This window comes from Amphiprion ocellaris, chromosome 1 (assembly GCF_022539595.1).
Source record: "Amphiprion ocellaris isolate individual 3 ecotype Okinawa chromosome 1, ASM2253959v1, whole genome shotgun sequence".
NCBI classification, from domain to species: Eukaryota; Metazoa; Chordata; class Actinopteri; family Pomacentridae; genus Amphiprion; species Amphiprion ocellaris.
The window spans coordinates 107-15,709 of NC_072766.1; the positions used below are offsets into that span (position 1 = coordinate 107).

The window sequence follows — 15,603 nt, forward strand, 5'->3', positions numbered from 1 at the left end:
TCCAGGTACAACATAAAGACTCATGTTCTCAGTAGATCCAGTGGCTCACTGGCAATTTGGTGCATTAGGCTGCATATCCTTGAGCAGATGCTGCTACAGCAGATTCATATCACAGAGAATATGAAAAGGTTAAGAGACCAAGTACCAAGAGCTTGGATAGAGTGAACGCATCAGTGATTCATGGCGAATGTGAACCCTCCTCTACCTTGACATTTACAACCAGCATGCACGACAGTAAATTTAACAGTACACAAAACCCTGCTGCTTTATCTCTCTTTAGCTTTGCCTGTCAGCTTTGTGCTGACAAACGCTTCCATATTTATGATTTTATTTATCTCCCTTTTTTGCCATCTAGAAATCTGTAACTTCATCCCTGTATTACCATGATTAAATAATCACATGAACAGTGTGCAGAATATGCTTTCTTTAACTGAACTGAAGTGAACCGGCTGCTTACCTGGGGGGAGCCCAGTCATGCCGTGTGCAGTCCAACAGTGTGCCCACATATGTCTTGTTCCTCCAGGTAACATTGACCACCAGCATGCCTGCAAGACAACAAATGGATGATTCACACATTTAGACTGTGTTAACTGACAGTAAGTCATGGACTGAACACAACAGAGAACATCTGTCAGATTCATGTGTAGCCGCATGCACTACGCGAGCATTCAGTTCAGTTCAGTTCAGTTCAGTTCAGTTCAATTCAATTCAATTCAATTCAATTCAATTCAATTCAATTCAATTCAATTCAATTCAATTTATATAGTGCCAATTACAGTCAAATTGTCTCGAGACGCTTTACAGAACCCATATGCCTGAACCCCCAGAGCAGCCCTAAGGAGACAGTGGCAGGAAAACACCCTTTGAACAGGGAAAAAAACCTCGAGCAGAACCTGGCTCTAATGAGGGGGGACCCATCTGCTGCTGGCCGGGTGGGTTGAGAGGGACAGAAGAGGTAGAGAGGTAGAGATAGAGGGATGGAGGTAGAGATAGAGGGATACAGATAGAGGGATAGAGGTAGAGGGGAAGAGGTAGAGGGATAGAGATAGAGGTGTAGAGGTAGAGATAGAGAGGTGGGGGGTGGGACACAAGGACCATAAAACACAGCCACACATCTGAAGCTTCCAGCATCCAGCTCTGGGACCAGGGACACTCGGAGAAAGGACACAGAAAGAAACAGAGTGAATGTAATGCAATAATGGTATATATAGAGCATTGTGGCTCCTCCATCAATGTGTTAATCTTTGCTAAAGGGTGTCAGATGCGAGATAGTTCTACAAGTCAAAGATCCTTTTTTAATCTCCTTCACTCAGTGAAGCCGTGGGGATGAGACTGACTGATATCTTCTAAATGACTTGGAACAGACTCAGCTGCAGTCACTATTGTAAAACCTGTAGAAGATAGTGGCAGAAGGTCTCACTAAGAATGATCATGCTCAGGCTGCTGGGGAATTCTCACTCAACACTCCTTCCATTTAAATAAGGCATCTCACAGCGCCGGAGTTCTCCCTGATGGAGAATTACTTGGAGGCAAATACTTTTCGCAACCCTCTATCTCACTTTTCAGCCCAGAAATTTACTACTGTGGGGAAGAGTTTGGATTTACTACTACAGCTTCTTAAAAACAACCAACAAGCTCCTGGGTTCAACCAATTCAACGTGAAGGGTTCAGCCTGACAGACTGTAAATGAGTGCACAAGAGAAGCTTCTTGACTTCTCTGGTATTGCTGCAATCTGTCACACTTAGAAGCTTCTGTGTTGCCATTTGGCTGGTGTGAATTTGGTAGCGCTTGGTGTGAGCTACACAATCCGACCTGTGCCGACTGCGATACCTGACCTCACATTTTAACATCTAAAATTAGTTCCAGGAGATCACATGGCCCTCTATGTACATTTCTCCACTACGAAACCAAATACTCTTCATTTCAACAGCCTGTATGTCATCAAAATGTCACAATCCGTGATGCAGGTTTGCGCAAAGTTACTTAACTACACTGTAAAAAATGTTTGTATATTCTATGGTGAAAAACTGTCAAACCATGACGGTAAAAATCTGTAAACTTTAAAACAGTTTGATGCAGTTTATTTAACATTGAATCACCATAAACAGGTTAATCAGGAGAAAAGTGTGTTTTTTAGATTTTTTTTCCTTTTGACAAAACAAATTTCCCGACTCCTGCACAGTTTTTAATGGAAAAAATGCCATAATATGTAGAACAATAGTGTAGTTTTTGAATTTAATTCTCAAAAAGAATACCAGTTTTTACCATTTAAATGTACATATTGTTGTACTGATAATGGAAACATGCTGCAATATTTATAGCAAGTAACATTTCTGCATTTATTACATGTAAAAAAAAACAGTTTGCTACCGGTCAGATTGATGTAGTTTTGCATTAATAACCGACATATGCTTTAATATTTATGACAGCTTTACCTTCCATTTTTGCTACAAATACACATATTTAATGTTAAAAACACAAACTGTTGTGCTAATGATGGAAAAATGCTATATTATTTATAAGTTACACAAATTTTATTTTATAAAGTATTTTCATGTAAATTTTAAATTTTTTAAAGGTTAAAACTTTTTTCAAGGTAAAATATGGAATGAAGCACATTTTTAACCCTAAAATCAACAATACTGACACATTTCTTTACCATAAATGGAGAAAATGTTTTACTGTGATTTTACGGTACGGTACGTTCTGGTGACCAGAGGAATTTTACCATAAAAACATTTTTTTTACAGTGCAGCAATGTAGATGTTTAACTGGAACAGGAAATACAGAGATGCCGCTGTGATAGAAGCACATGATGAATAATTTCAGATTTTGCTCACAAATTCCAATGTAAATCATCAACCAAACAGCTTCAGCGGTTCAGAAGGGACGGCTGTGCACTAAAAGCTGGTGAAATCGTTGCCCACACCATCCCCCTTACTCCCCGGCGGTGACCTCAGCCTGCCACTTCAGCACTGCAGAGAAACTGGAGGCTGCAGAGAGCTAACTTATCTAATGGCACAGGAATGCTGGCTGGCAGCTTCCATCCCTCCGAGCATTTTATTAGCTTAGGAAACCTCTCTCGCTCACCCCATTTTCCCTCTCTCCTTCACCCTCACCCTCATTTCCTCTTTTCAATGCTATAACCATCCCTGGCTTACAATCTTTTCCTCTCCCACACACACAAGATGCATTTCAGAACTCATTTTTTCTACTGCTGCCGGCGGCGTGAAGCAGCGAGCGTACGGGGCATTTGTTTATAGATGTTTACTGGAACCTGCCGACACTCAGACACCAATCTCTTCCTTCAATCTTTGACCTGAAAACGTGAGAGCTCGGTCGGGGCTGGATCCAAACGTGGTCTGTGTGTGCACTGGGTTGTGGAGAGGTCCTCCAGTTCAGATTTCTGTCACATTAAAAGAACCCAGAGCTTTTCTAAAACGCCTTCAACAGCCCGCCCCCCTGAGCTCTCCAAACATTCTAGCACAAAATGGCTCTGGCAGCTGGTGGTGGCAGGATGTAAATCAAAGCAGGGCAAATGAATGACTAGCCTTTCATGATGTTCAGGATATAGCCTTCCCTGCATTCTCTGGAGAGGGCTCTGGAAATTACACCGCGAGTTGTTAAAAGTCTTTAATGATGTTAAATTAGTATTCAGTCTTTAGCTGAGACAACGGATCAGCATGAGAGGGATTTTAGCTCGACTGATACCAGAACTGATCAAAAATATATGAAAGAAAAACAGTTTGGGAAACACATGAGTTTGTTTTTTCTGCCTACAGTTCAGTGAGAATACTGAAGCAACCGTCATGTTTTAAGTCTCAGCAAGAAAGATAAAAATCTGTTTAAAATTAAACGGTCAAAGGATCCTCACTGAGTCAATGAGATTTCCCCTCGAGATTAATAAAGTATCCATCCATCCATCCATCCATCCACAAGGTAAAGCACATAATAAAAGTGCTTTCTATTAAACTAAACATAATGAACGTTGCATTTTATTGTCAGAGATGTAGTTTTTTTAAAAAAATTAAATAAATCTACTGGAAACACAGATATCTAAGTTGTTATTTCATCCCAAGCAGACACTCGTACACCTTTGAGTCATCTTGAATATATATCTGGCACATCAGGCTAAATTTCCTGTAATTCCACCCGCAGATTGACTAAAGCTCAGCCGAGCTGTACGAGGAGCATCTCAATACCATCTCCAAGCCCCTGCAAAGATTTTTCATCATCACAGTCTTGTTCTGGAGAAATTTTATTCAAGCATTTGATAAGGATCACTGTCCTGCTGGAAGACAAATCTCTGCAGTCTTGACATGGTGGGTTCTTAGCATCGGGTTTTCCTTCCTCAGCTCCACCTCTCAGAGTTGTACACGCTCAACTCCATGAGGTGCAGCCATCGATTTTACTGAGCATGGACGCTCTAGATCGGCTGGAAACACTTTATATGCTGTCAGTAGCAAAAGGTGCAAAAACACCCAACTCACGATTCGATACGATTTCCGACACGAGGTTAACGACACGATATTCTCACGACTTTTGAGCTTGCAGACAAATTATGACTGAAAAAGATTCTTTTAATTATTTCTCAGAGAAAAATCCATCTCTGAGGTCGGCTGGAACAAAACACAAAGTATGTAATGAATGCATATTTGAAAAACATATACATATTCAAACATAAAAACTACTAATTATATTTTCTCTCATCTTTAACAAAATAAAGAGAATCCCTTTTTATTTCTCTGAGGCAGACTAAGCTGTGCAACAAAGCGCATACGTCTCCTTTTTAAAAGTGAAACTGAAATTATACTTTACCTTAAACAACAAAAAATACATAAAAAGCTGGATTTTCAAATCAAATCCCACATCAACACAACTAAATGAACAACACAAATAAACTAAATCTTGCTCTTTTTCATTTTTGGACACGGGGAAGCCAAAAGGAAAGTGTCCTCGATTCCAGAATACACCACGTCTGTTGTTCCGTCTGAAAACCCGACGGTGACGTACCACATCCAACGAATGAACACAAAACTAGATAACGCCCTCCGCTGTCTAAAAAGGGCATCACCATTCATTTTTAACCTCAGCCATCACACACGTGTAGTGATTTTTAACTGTCTGCGTCGTTACATCCCTAACTGCAACTATTAAGCAGCCTATAAAATAAAATGACTGTATTTAGGTCAGACACATGGAAAGTCATGCAGCCACAGCAGAGATGTATGGAACATAACCACTACTGATGGACACAAACATCCACTTTAATGAGCCAATGTGTTGCAGAAAACCCTGTAATACTTTCATGCTCATTATAGGTCAGCAGCTCAGAATCATTGACAGGCCTGTTTGGTAGCCTCTCTGCTCGCTGGTCATGTGTTTTCCCCCCACATGGTTTCCTTCATGTTCCCATGTCGGAGCCGAGGAACTCTAATCCTGTCAGAGTGGTCCTTGGCTTCTGGGTCACCTCAGATCTCCGCCTCTGAATGCTAATAACGGAGCTCCTTGAGTGTTATGTGGGACAACTCAAGGACATTCACAGAAAACTTGGACAAACTTGGATCCACCTTGACTCAAATGTTGCTATAAAAAAAACAAACAAAAGTGCTACAGGGCTTCAGACTTAATTAAGTTAACTGCAGCTGTTTAAAGACTCGGTGTGTATGTGGTGTATCGCTAACACAAAGTGGAAATGACAAGCCAAGCTATTAGATCATCCTCCTCATCATGGGCAGAAGTGAAAAGAGTTCTCAGTTCTGACACTTAAGGAGTTACATCAGAGGCTGGGAATTCAATAGTTCAAGGTAAAAACCGCCCCAACTGGCAGCAATAATGACCAATAGTTAAAAATCACTTTATGCCATCACCAAGCTGTCTGTTCTACTTAATTCCTTCCTCAAGTCTTAGCGGTTATTTTTATAGATAATGTTTTCCGAGCACAGCTGAGCACATTTTTTCAGCCCTACTGCATTCACAAGTAGGCCCAGTTTCTTGTTAAAAATGTACCTAGCGTAGATGACAGTTTCTCTTCATTAAGCAACCATTATTGTGTTGATAGCTGCTTAATAAAGCAGGAGTGGATATGCTGACTGAACACTAATTTGGGGAAAAAAAGGAGTGGCAGTTAAAAATGATGGCATGCTTTGAGAAGATGAATAACTGAGCTGAAGAGTGACTCCTTAAATATTTCTGTGCAGAATCCAGTTTTGATGTGATGTAATTTTCATCACAGTGTTTTGCCTGGACAGCCTAATGAAGTCTTGATGGGGGGGATATATATTCATAGAATTTCTTAGCAATAAAAAAAATATGCTCAAGGGTATGCAATAAGATTAAGTTTTAAACGCTGCAAACTGAAAGCCATTTCAATTTATGTGTACGCTTTCATCCTGGGAATCATTTTCAAGCTGTCGGGGACAAAGATGTCAATGTCGAGTCTGTCCTAACATGGAAAGTCCTTGAAAAAACAGACCAAACACATTTCCCTGTGGCAGAAAGTAAATTACACAAGAAACTGGGATGACTTTCCATGGCATGACCATTTGTTGACACACGAGGAGTCACATATGAGCGTCTGCGTGGGCCGTGATCCCTCTCTTTGCTCACTGGATTTGTTGCAGGGGAAGAAACAGACCGGAGTTCAAAGATCAGAAAATAAAACTTGCTCTTTGGAGCTGCAGTTCACTTGGGATTTGTTTGCCAGGGTAGGGTCGCCGTGGGGTGAAGGGAAAGGATCGGAGTGAAACCCGGTTCGCCGCTCCCTTCCCCCAGCTTTGTGTTGGCCTTAATAGGGTCACCCAGGACAGCTGAGTGAAGCTGCATTAATGAGAGGAATTGGCTGTAATTTTACCACTCATTTCCTTTCAATGCTGTTGAACAACAAATGGCGGCTCTACTCAGGCGCTGCATACTAGTATAAGATTACTTGAACAAGAGGGTAATGAGAGGGAGGAAAAATGAAGTCGGGAGTAACTCGTCTGTCCCCTCCTCCCTACTTAACACATTTCATAAGGCTGCTGAGGGGCCAGAATATCAGGTCCTCTGCTGCTGGTGAAATCTGCGAGGGCCACAGGTTCACCGACTGACCTCTGCTCTGCTTCAACTCAACAGGAATTCAGCGGGGTTAATGGCATTTTCACTGACTGACCCTGTCAAAACGCCTTTGTTATCTTTGAAAACTGGAGATCATTTCTGCGTAACGACCGGGTGTGACATTATATAACCGCTCACGCAAAACATCAAATTAAAGGTTTCTAAAGATCCGATTAACCCTCCTGTTGTCCTCATTTACGGGCACCAAAAAATATTTTCCTTGTCTGAAAATAATACAAAAAATTCAGCAAAAAAAATCCCCAAACTTCTGAAAATTTGATAAACCTTTAGGAAGAAAATTCCAATAATTCCTTCAAAGTTTCCCTTAAAAGTTTTATTTGAAAAAAATCCCCCAAATTTGGCATGAAAATTCGAGTAAATATTTTCAAAAAATGATTAAAAATCTTCCAAAAAATCCTAAAAATGTCTAAAGTGATTCCATATATATCAGTAAAACTTCTAATATTTTCTTTAAGAACATTCACATAAAAATCAACCAAAATCCAGCAAATTTCAGTGGATTTTGGTTGCTTTTTTTGTGAATGTTCTTCAGAAACATTTTTAACATTTCTTTTTTTTCACCAAAAAATGTTGAAAGATTTCCCAAAAATGTTGAAAATGTGGACATCAGAAGTTTCACTGTGAAAATACACTTTTTTTTCCCCACATTTTCAAACTTTAAAGCGGGTTAATTTTGACCCACAGGACGACACGAGGGTTAAAACAAGTCCAAGCTCAGAAAAAGTTGCTCACATTTTCCGAAACTTGCACTTTTTATGCACAGTCGGATGCTGATGTTATTATTGCCAGAGTCTCCATGTAAAGAAAAAAACAACAACAACCGATATTTCTCCTCCAGTCCCAATCTTCTCTGCAGGAACAGCACCACTCATCAAGGTTGCATGTAGACAAGAAAGTGAGAACAATGAGGAAAATAGTGTCAGTATTCATTAGGGAGAGGAGATAAAAGATAGCCGGGTGCTGCCAGGAGCAATAACTGTAACCTTGACAAATGAAGCGTTTGAGCATTCAAGTGTCTCAGCATGTTTCCAGCAGTCCATTTTAACGGTGTTTCTGCAGTTGTGGTGCATAAAACGAAGTCGAGCTTGTCCGGTTATGTCAGTGTCAGAAGAGAAAGTCCTAAGACTGACCTTTATCTGAAATGCTCTGCAGACAGAAATTTAGGACGAACTGTATGAGTCACTGTGGAGATGGAGGTTATCCAGAGGAATGGAGTACTGGCAGGATTTTAAGTGTTATGTTAACACAACCCCCAGGGGGCCTTTGCTCCTGTTAGAGAAACCTTGTGCTAGGATTTTGTTTTGTCTTATGTGGAAGTAAAATGAATATTTCAGGGGTTTGGACTAATCAGGCCATCTGTAGATGCTATGTATGATCACTGTGTGTCCTTCCGCTGCTTTCTGTTAGTTATTTGTCTCTAAACCTCTGCAGCCTCATTTAGTAAACGTTTAAACTCAACAGATACTGGATTTTTGGGGCTAGTGCAACACCAAATTTTTTGCATGAGTTAGATTGAAAAGGAAAAATGATCCTGTATTTCACAAACTGGTTGGAAACATCCACAGATTGACTCTGAGAGGATTGTAAACAGTGGAATCAGACCACTATGCGAGGTCACAGTTTCCAAAGTATCCCACACATCCGTCTCTCTTTAGAATCTGCAAATTCTAAATTTCCGTATTAGTTAACATCAGACCACCAACAGATCCGTGACATGCTCGCATCAACTGAAATATTAGTCAGGCTCTCAAAAATTTTAGTAAAAAAAATCTGTTTGGGGTGATTCACATGGTTATACAGGAGGTCCTCGACTTACGGCGGAGTCGATTTCACCGTAAGTCGGAACTCCAGTGAAAATGTAAACAAAGCCGTTCTGTGCATCACGATATCAATCAGTTTACATATTTGTACAACTACAGTCACAAAAACAGTCACTAACTCACACTGAAACACAACTCGGTAGGAAAATACCGACGAAATGTAAACTGCAAGTCTGACTGACGCTGGGAGCTATAATGAAGTTAGTGAATGTAGAATAATCCAACGTGGCAGCAAATGGAAACAAAACTGTCTGATAGCGCCGTGTGACGACTGTCATACAGTATTCATCCGCTCTGCTCGCCAACTAGTTCCACTGAACCAGTTCTGATGTAACGCCGTTCGTTAAACCGAGGACCGGCCCGTAATCAGGGCCGATGTAACGCTGTAAGTCGAGGATGTCGTAAACCGAGGACCTCCTGTACATTTCTCAAATAGGTTTTTCTGAGGTCCTTCGCCCTGATACGACCTTATTTTGACCTCTGACACTAGACTAAAAGGACCGCATTCGACGCCAGGTTACCCAACATGTTAACGAGCTTATAAACGGCTCATTTGTGTTCAAGCATTTTAAGATCTTCAATGCTAGCTTCAATGCTAGCTTATCGGTATGGTGCTGTAAATAATTATCATTTTTCACAAACAATCTGTAAACCAACCAGTTTTCACTTTGGGTTTGTCAGCATGAAATAAATCTCTTGAACATCCACACTAAGACAGCCTCTGTACTGTTTTAAACAGATAATAAAAAGACAAATTACAACTAATTATGAGCAGCTGCTGATCCAACTACAGAGTGGGAGCAAAGATGTAATGTAATCCAGCTCTTACAGTCCTGATGGCAGCATATTAGACTATAAAACTTGCTGGCTAGTAGCTGAAATGTAGATGCGAGGTGTCAACACGTTCCCATTTTCATTGTAAACACGAGACAAAAAAAAGAGTCGGAGCATTTTCTAGCAGAAACAGTTCAACTGATGCTCTTACTGATCTGTGAGCCAGCAAATTCTGTAGATTAAACCGTAGTAAAAATCTAATCTTTAGCTGCAGCCCTGTAAAAAACGAGTGTAAAGAAGCAGAATAAAAATTACAGCTCTGAGCTGAAGACCGTGAAAGTCACAGATGACTAGCAGATGAGACGAGTGTGTGGTTGATGATTTTATTTGGGATTTTGGAGCGTTTCAAGCGAGCGCTATCTGTAAAGTTCAGGCTGCAGTCTGGTTCATAAGAGGTAAAAGTGTAAAGTCACTCTCACTGACAAGAATAACAGCCTGTGAGAAGGTCAATTCTCTCACAGCACTGAGAGGCAAAGGAAGGCAGCATTAGTATGCTTCCCACGTCGTCCGACATTATCAGCCACATACAGCAGCTTCTTCCTCCATGTTTACTCCTACACTGGGAGTAGATCACAAATCAGCAGTCAGCCATGCCTGCAACAGCCAAAAAATAAATATGTGACATCTCCAGCAACTTAACATGTACTTATTACTGTAAATAATTTGTTCTGAGGTGGGGAGCAGCTTCCTTAAATGTCATCTGGATGAATCCACCATCTTTCGGTTAAAGCTGTGCCTCTGGTGTTTTCCTTCAAGGAGATGGTGCTGAGATTAAGAGGCAGGTCTGCCAAAGGTGCATTACTCAGGCTCTCCTTGACGTGTATATAGCAAACATGATATCTTGTGACAACCACTGGCAAAGCCTACAATTCCTCCAGGCATATGATTTACATTTCAAGGCCGATTAAGTGCTTGAAAAAAATGCAGTTGTCAGCCAGTAAGAATGGGAACCAACGTGTCTCTTAAGAGATTTGGGTTAACAATACCCAGGGAGGAGATCTGTGACAAACAAGACAAGCCTTCTCCTTCAGAAAGACATCACAATCTAACGTTCTCTGAGTGGCATTTGAACCAGATATGTAGGAAAGCTGGTGAGTCTTCACTTTTTCCCCTGGAAGTCGGCCACTTTGGCCCCTTTTCCACCAGGCTGGTTCCAGAGCCTGACTTAGCACCAGTTCTTTGTGTTTCCACCAACTAAGCACCGGCTCCAGGCTCCAAAAACTGGTGCTTTTCAGGCACCAGCTCTTTGCTGGGCCAAAGTTAAGAACCGAGTTACGTCATGGGCGGGGGGTGGGGCTACAGGCCAAAGTTAAGAACCGAGTTATGTCACGGGCTGGGGGCGGGGCTACAGGCCAAAGTTAAGAACCGAGTTACGTCACGGGCTGGGGGCAGTGCTACAGGCCAAAGTTAAGAACCGAGTTACGTCACGGGCTGGGGGCGGGGCTACAGGCCAGAGTTAAGAACCGAGTTACGCCACGGGCTGGGGGCAGGGCTACGGGCCAGAGTTAAGAACCGAGTTACGTCACGGGCTGGGGGCGGGGCTACGAGCCAGAGTTAAGAACCGAGTTACATCGCGGGCTGGGGGCGGGGCTACGAACCAGAGTTAAGAACCGAGTTACATCACGGGCTGGGGGCGGGGCTACAGGCCAGAGTTAAGAACCGAGTTACATCGCGGGCTGGGGGCGGGGCTACGAACCAGAGTTAAGAACCGAGTTACATCACGGGCTGGGGGCGGGGCTACAGGCCAGAGTTAAGAACCGAGTTATTTCACGGGCTGGGGGCGGGGCTACGGGCCAGAGTTAAGAACCAAGTTACGTCACGGGCTGGGGGCGGGGCTACGGGCCAGAGTTAACCGAGTTACGTCACGGGCTGGGGGCGGGGCTATGAGCCAGAGTTAAGAATTGAGTTACGTCACGGGCTGGGGGCGGGGCTACGGGCCAGAGTTAAGAACCGAGTTATGTCACGTGCTGGGGCCGGGCTACGGGTCAGAGTTAAGACCTGAGTACATCATGGGCTGGGGGTGGGGCTACAGGCCAGAGTTAAGAACCGAGTTACGTCGTACGTAGTAGTAGCAGTCGTAGTAGTAGTAGGAGTAGTAGAAGTAGTAGCAGTAGTAGTAGTAGAAGTAGCAGAAGTAGTAGTGACAAACGACACAAAACAAAACAAAAAGAGACAAAATTATACAAAAAAGTTAAAGCAACAAAAAAAAATGAACAAATGGGAAAAATGAGACAAAAAATTAAAAAGCTGGAAACAAAATGACAAAAAAGTAGACAAACGATACACAAAACAACGAATAAAGCAAAAAACTAAATGATAAAAACAAGACAAAAACACAAGCGAGACAAAGGAAACGCAAAGGACAAAAAACAAAACGACAAAAACATGAGACAAAAAACAACAAAATCAAGACAAAATATTACAAAAACGAGACAAAATGACAAAAAATGAGTAACAAAACAAACAAAAAAAAGAGACAAAAAACTAGACAAAAATGTCTATGTTTTCAGGCACTGGCGTCACCGTAACACGTCAGTACCAGACAGACGTTTTACGGTGACACAATGACGTGGCTCTAACTTGGCTCCTCGCCGATGGAAAAACAAACTGGTTCATAGGAGGCACAAGATTTGAACCAACAAAGCACCAGCACTGAACCAGCACCTGATTCTTTTTGGTGGAAAAGGGGTATTTCACCTGCATAGTGAACGCTGCTGAGGGTGAGGACTGGCTTAGTGAGCTACCGAGCGGCTAAGGAACTGGCAGATCTAGTGTGTGCGGGCTGGAGAAAGGAAAAAGAAGCATCCTTTTTGTTCTTTTCTTCTGAATACGACTATTAATAGAAGTTGTGTCTTCTGTGATTGATTTTTCAATCCGTCTCCTTCTCGCTCATTGGCCTGGCAGACAGCTACAGGCTTCCTGACAATGCTCACTTTCATTTCAAGGACAGTTTCCATAGCGAGTTCACAGGGAGCAGCCACCGCTCGCCTCTGTAAAAACATCTCAGCGAGGCCACTGACAGGTGGTCTTCAAAGGAGCAAGGAAGCATAGCTGGCAAGTGAGCTGCACAGCCAAGTACTCCTTTCATACAATATTCCACTTCTCAACTCCCTGACAGGGTTGGAGAAGCAGAGGTGGAAAAAAAAGACATCTCTCAAGTGTTTATACAGGAATATCCGTTTCACGCTGACCTCTTTTCCATGCAGATGCCAAACAGCTTTTAACTTCTGTGCTGAAGCCAACGCTCCAATGATGTATGCTGCATAAATAATCCATGAGACAAACATTTATCACAAACAGCCTGTATTATTTATCTATTAGGGAGCTTAAGAAGCGGTGGGACCTGCTCGGGGAATCGCCTGCTGAGCTCTGGAGGGTCCCTGGCATGGAGCTGCAGTGTTTGGCCAGAGGGGCCCCTCTGTGTTCCCTCTGCCCCGGAGCAAGAGCCAAGGCGTCCTGGGCTGTGTTTCAACACCAATAAACTTCTCCAGCATTTTAGAGATGGCATTTGGAGGTATCAGCACGCTGAGTCTGGGAGGGGCTGGCCCAGTGCTCTGCCGACTCGACCCCGGGAGCTGCCACCGCCTCGTCAGAGCTGAGGGGATTTGTGTCAGAGAGGGCCTTAAAATACAACGACTCCCCCTCTGCTTCCTCCTGTCTACGCTTCACTCACCCCAGACTGACAGCAAGACTCACACCTTCATCGTTTTATTCTCTCCTACACAGGACTAAATGCAGGGGTGTCCAATATGCGGCCCGTGGGCCAAAAGCGGCCCTCCAGAAGGTCCAATCCGGCCCTCAAAGTGTAAAAAAGACATTAACTGCAGATTGTAAATTAGTAAAACTATAAATTTAAAATCATTTCTAGACCATTCAATTTCAATTCAATTCAATTCAATTTCATTTATATAGCGCCAATTACAGTCAGACTGTCTCAAGACGCTTTACAGAACCCATGACAGAACCATGACAAGTTGTTTGGATCATAAAGTAAAATACTAGATTGTTAATTGTTCTTTTGTTCTGTCTCATTTTTGTCATATTTTGTCTAGATATTGTTCTTTTTTTGACTGATTTTTGTTGTCTGTCTCATGTTTTTGTCGTTTTGTTTCTGTTTTTTGTCATTTTTTGCCTCATTTTTGTAGTTTGTCCATTTTTTGTCACTTTGTAACGTTTTTGTTTAATTTTTTGCCTCTTTTTTGGTTTGGTTCGTGTTGTTTGTCTCCTTTTTTGTCGTTTTGTGTCTCATTTTTGTAATATTGTCTTGATTTTGTTGTTTTTTTGACTGACTTTTGTTGTTTGTCTCAATTTTTTTGTCATTTTGTGTTTCCTTTTTGTCTCACTTGTGTTTTTTGCCTTATTTTTGTCATTTTGTGTTTTGGTTTATTTGTTGTTTTGTGTATCGTTTGTCTACTTTTTGTTGTCGTTTTGTTTGTTGCTTTTGCCATTTTTTTGTTTCATTTTCCTCATTTGTTCATTTTTTGTCACTATGTAAATTTTGTCCAATTTTTTGTCTCTTTTTTGTTTTATTTTGTGTCGTTTGTCTCATTTTTGTAAATTGTGCCCGTTTTGCAATATTTTGTCTTGTTTTTGTTGCTTTTTGTCCAACTTTTGTCATATTTATCATAAAGTAAAATACTAGATCATTCAGTTCCAGATAGCTATTTCAGGTTGTTCATGATGTTTTGTAAAAAGAGAATTCCTTAAACGTGAACATTTTAGCACTAAACCAAAGGAACCATCAGGAGTTGTGGTTATTTACAGGTTATTCTGCTGTGGTTTTACTGGTCCAGTCCACTGGAGATCAGACTGGGCTGAATGGACTAAGATGAGTTTGACACCTCTGACTAAATGCATCAAACTGTACGTCTATTTTACATCGATGAGGTTTTTTTGTTCATCAAACGTTTAGGCTTCTATTTACATGTTGTCATTATCCAGATTTGGCTAAAGTCGCTGCAACATCTGAGCTCAAACTACATGCGATGAAACATTTATTCGGCCTCATAAGCCAAAGATCCTTGTCAGCTCTGACAGAAGGTGCAAGAAGCTTTTCGTGAGGTGTTGCTTGCTTCCTCCTCGTCTGTTTCTTTCTCTGGCACTCGGAGAGTCGGGTGAGGCGCATACAATTACTGGGAGCCTGTTGTTCATTTACTCCCACCAGGCCGAGAGGCGGAGGTGATGAAGCAGCTGTTGGTTGGCATGCTAAATGAAATGCACACACACACACACACACACACACACACACACACACACACACACACACACACACACACTGTGCATGCCTAAACAGCTCTGTGTGAGGCTCGTCATGCAGAGAAGTGGAGGACTGCTCAACTCCACCGCTAATCAGGACGCCTCTGCTACGTCTTCTCTGCTGCTCTGCCTGGATTTGCTTAATTTCCTCATTTGGTTCTCATTTGCTGAGTTGCCACACAGCGCGATGAGTCCACATCCACGGCTCTCTTCGGGGAAAAACAGCTGAACGGCGGTGCACGTTGATGCAAGCAGCATCTGGGTGTTTTCCATTTTAAAACTAAAATGAGTTGTTGGGGGCTGGTACCATTAAAATGATGGAGAAGGAAAACACAGCGTTGTGTTTAAAGCAGTATGGAGAATGTAATACAATGGTGGGTACTAAGAAATGCCTCACTGCAGAGGTTCAAGCTTATATCTCTGCTCCACTGTTGGTTTACTGTTTATATGCCACCTTAAAGAGACACTTAAAGACCCAGTAAAGATTTAGAAACAGGACAGATTTCAGCCTCGGTACTCTCTCTGCAGAACACAAAACTGTGGACAAAACTGCTGTTTGAATAAATTCACAACAGT

At 42.0% G+C, this 15,603-nt stretch overlaps 1 protein-coding gene across 1 annotated transcript in view; it reads right to left on the reverse strand.

The window, feature by feature from the left end:
- Positions 1-389: 389 nt before the first annotated feature.
- The window catches only part of LOC129348986 (zinc finger protein 609), a 120,263-nt gene continuing 105,049 nt past the window's right edge, over positions 390-15,603 (reverse strand). Inside the window, exon 4 of the mRNA XM_055010900.1 lies at positions 390-545. Within this exon, the coding sequence (XP_054866875.1) occupies positions 454-545 (92 nt within the window). The 3' untranslated portion in view covers positions 390-453. The remainder of the gene's footprint in view (positions 546-15,603) is intronic.